We start from the raw sequence: 3,772 nt of genomic DNA on the forward strand, positions 1-3,772 counted from the left end.
GTATGTTTCCGAATGTTTCATAATATACAATAACCTACTGCACATACTAGGGGTTGGGGATTTGAACAAACCGCTAACCCCTAAAGGTGCAGTCAAGCGAAATTTCAGCAAAAAAGGCCCATGTTCTGTTGACAAAAGTGTAGCGATGTTTGAAGTATTTCACAGAAGTCACTTTTACACCATGAAGCTTTCTGTTGGTCAGCATGGCGAAATCTGCTTGACCTCTTTTTTTTTTTTTTTTTTTTTCTTTTTTTTTGCTCTCACATGAACCGTCTGATCTTGTGGATTCCTATTTACAAAATAACTGGGTTCCACCTGCTAAATTTCTCTAAGCAAAAGTAAATGTGACTTGCACCTGCACCTTAACTGTAATACAATTAGTGTTGAAAGACTTGAAAGATCTCAAAATTGTGCTATTATTTTTCAGAGTGGACTGGCTTTAATGTTTAATTAACACAAAAATGAAAATTATGATTCTTTCTGATCCTGCATAGACAGCAACGCAACTGACACGTTCAAGGTCCAGAAAGGTAGTAAGGACATTGTCAAAGTAGTCCATGTGACATCAGTGGTTCCACTGTAATTTATGAAGCTACGAGAACACTTTTTGTGTCATTCTACAGGCGTAATGTATTCTTTTAGAACCACTGATGTAACAAGGACTATTTTAATGATGTTCTTACTCCCTTTCTGGGCCTTGAATGTGGTAGTTTCGTTGCCGTCTATGCAGGTTCAGAAAGCTCTTGGATTTCATCAAAAATATCTTCATTTTTGTTCTGAAGATGAATGAAGGTCTTTTTTTTTGGTGAACTAACACTTTAAGATTTTCAAGTTCTATTTTAAAGTATGATTTTTTTTTTTTTTTTTTTACTTTTTTTTTTTGCCAGAGCAAAGTCAACCAGAAGGTCCTAGAAACTGCATAGCAATGTGTGAAATTTATGGGCGTGTGGGATCAGTAATTGACACAAGCTGCGCTTTTGCTAGACGTGTCTGAGTATTATACGCCTAGGCAACTCTTAGACCACCGTTCTGACAAAACCATTTTTTGAGCAGCAAATCCTCATATCAGAATGAATTCTGAAGGATCTGGAGGAATGATGCTGGAACTCTAGCTGTGCTTCAGAGGAATAAATTAAAATACTGCCTTGAACCAAAGAGACTTTAAAATGTATTAATGGAAAATGCAGTTCCAAGGGAATTTTCATGCTTGGAGATCTATGGCATTAACATTTTTTGGAAAGCCCAGCTGTTAAGGTCATATGTCAAGACACAGTGAACTACAAGGCAGTCTTATGACTGTAATGTGTTGGTGGTTCACTGGGGGAGGGGATGTAAATAAAAGGACTCTTCTGTAACAACACATCGCTCAAAGCTGTCTTGCCTCTCATCTTCCTGTGAAGGCCACAAATAAACTGTCATCACGCATACAAGTTTTTTTTTTTTTTTTACAGCGAAAGCCTTTCCTTGTTTGGCTATTGTATAACTTTAGCTTTAAAAATAGACTAGATCCATGTCAAGAGTAGTTCAGAAGGCGCCGCATCTCAGATTCAAAAGCCCTGGTTCTCAAAAACAAACCTGACCAAGAAAAAAACGAGTCTTGAAATCTGTTTATGTTCTGGATGTAGCAACTAAACTAACCTCTCAGGTTTCTTCCTGTGTGGCATGTGAAGCATTCGGGCTGGTGTTGGGAGGGGAAGATGAATGAATAGGAAACGGGGAGGGGGTTTGAATGGACTTGTGATTGCATTGATAACTTGACTCACTTTCTTTCCCCGTTCGTTTTGGGCATGGCACTACTACTCATGCTTACACAGCCACCGTAGAAGCAGAGGAAGCACGAGGTATGCAAGACATCTGTGAGAACTTCTCAGTGTTGTCTGTCTGTTACCCTCCCCCTTTGATAAACTGTCTGTCCTTCGTGTGCATTCCGTCCCTTTGTAGTCGCCCGATGTCATTTAGTATTTATTTGTATGTAGTTCACATGCTTGTTGCGTTTAAAGTTAGCCATTTGTTTGATTTGCACGTTGAGATGTTTGTTTGTTTGTTTGTTTTTTGTTCAGTTTGCATTGAAAGTGAAGTGTGAGATTTATGCGCCACCAAACAGATAACAAATTCAACCTACAACAACATTCGCAAAACATTTTGCATAATGTGGCTCGTGTTAAAGTAAATACAATTTTAAAATGATGACCAAAATATGAAATTCACTGACCCTCATCATGGATGACTTTCTTCTGTGGAGTATCAAACATTTTTGAAGAGTTTATTTGCAAAAACGGATCACTCAAAATTCAGTTTTCAAAAATCATATTTTTTATTTTGTTTTGTTAATTGTATTTTTTTGTTATTTTTTACTAACAAACTGCAGTTTGATTGAGATTAATTTGAGTGCACAATGATAAAACATGATTTTTGAAAACGGAGTTATCGGTTATCCATTTCTAAAAACGTCTTTTAAAAAAAAAAAAGTTTTAGACTCTACTCGCTTGCGTTTGGACAAAAATTGTTATTTAAAATAACTTTTGTGTTCCACATGAGAAAGTCAGCTGTACAAGTTTGAAATTAGTCAAGGGTGATTAAATGATAACATTTAAATTTTTGGGGTGAACTATTCCTAATAACGCTTGATAAACTGGTATATTTGGCTTTTGAAAAAGGACTGTTTCAGAAAGTCTCGCAATCGTGAACGTTTCAGTCACAGCTGTTTAAAGTGGGGTGTGAGCAGACCACAGCATGAGACTGAATCTTTGTTTTTATCAGTTTCACTTCCTGACCAAAAAGCACACAAATAAACTCTGATCTAGGCCTGTTTTTGCCTTTTAATGTCAAGCTTGACGTGGGTACATAAGCATTTCTGGTTAATGTTATCGAAGCTAATCAAGCTTTACTGTAGTTCTCTTTTTCTTATCGCAGCTGGTTGATTGGCTGACTGGTATATTTAGCTGTATTTCATCAGTCTTTTTTGGGTGCTCTTTGGGGATGAACAGCCCTCTGTAGTCATGTTACTTTTAGTGACTGAAAATGTTGTATCTGATAAGTTAATGTTGGGATGTGGGACTGCTTGGTTTGGGGGAGGGGGCATTAATTGCTTTTTTTTTTTTTTAATGAAGCTCCAACTTTTCTATGCTTTTTTTTGTGATTTTAGATATCAATATGACTATATAATAAAATTAAAGCTTACCAATAACACCCAAAACAAAACCGAACATTGCTGTCTCACTCCAAAAGCATTGGCATTAAGTAACATCCTGCTTCCATACTTTCAGCCATCCAAGGCTTCAACCCTCAACACAAGATCCAAAGCTTCGAGGAAGCACGCGGACTAGACCGGATAAACGAGCGAATGCCTCCGCGCAAGGACAGCATGCAGCCAGACGCCACTGCCAACTCCATCAATGCAGCCAATTCCCCCGACAAGAACGGCACCAACGCACAGGCGTAGTAACCTAGCAGCTACCTAGCGCTCTCCCTCATCCTTTCCTTTCTGTCTCTCATATTTTGTTTCTCTGTCTCTCCCTCTGTTTTCCTCTCATTCTCTCTCTTTTTGGTAGAGGTGATGCCCCCTACATGCAAAACTCTCCAGGACCATTTCGGGGAGAATCGCACAATACCATGAAGAGGGCATAATGAGAAACAAACCATGGTTCTTATTTATTTATTGATATAGATAAGAAATTTAAGATCTGTAATGGTGGGAAAATTGAGATGAATGAATACGTACAGGATGAATATTACATGTGTATATAAAATACAGAATATATATATAGACTTA

At 37.7% G+C, this 3,772-nt stretch overlaps 1 protein-coding gene across 1 annotated transcript in view; it reads left to right on the forward strand.

The window, feature by feature from the left end:
• Positions 1 to 3,772, forward strand: part of LOC132127759 (serine/threonine-protein phosphatase 2B catalytic subunit gamma isoform-like) — a 24,984-nt gene extending 21,212 nt beyond the window's left edge. The window contains exons 13-14 of the mRNA XM_059539836.1: positions 1,804 to 1,841; positions 3,267 to 3,772. Of these exons, the coding sequence (XP_059395819.1) occupies positions 1,804 to 1,841; positions 3,267 to 3,442 (214 nt within the window). The 3' untranslated portion in view covers positions 3,443 to 3,772. The remainder of the gene's footprint in view (positions 1 to 1,803; positions 1,842 to 3,266) is intronic.

This window comes from Carassius carassius, chromosome 45 (genome assembly GCF_963082965.1).
Source record: "Carassius carassius chromosome 45, fCarCar2.1, whole genome shotgun sequence".
In the NCBI taxonomy this organism is placed as follows: Eukaryota; Metazoa; Chordata; class Actinopteri; order Cypriniformes; family Cyprinidae; genus Carassius; species Carassius carassius.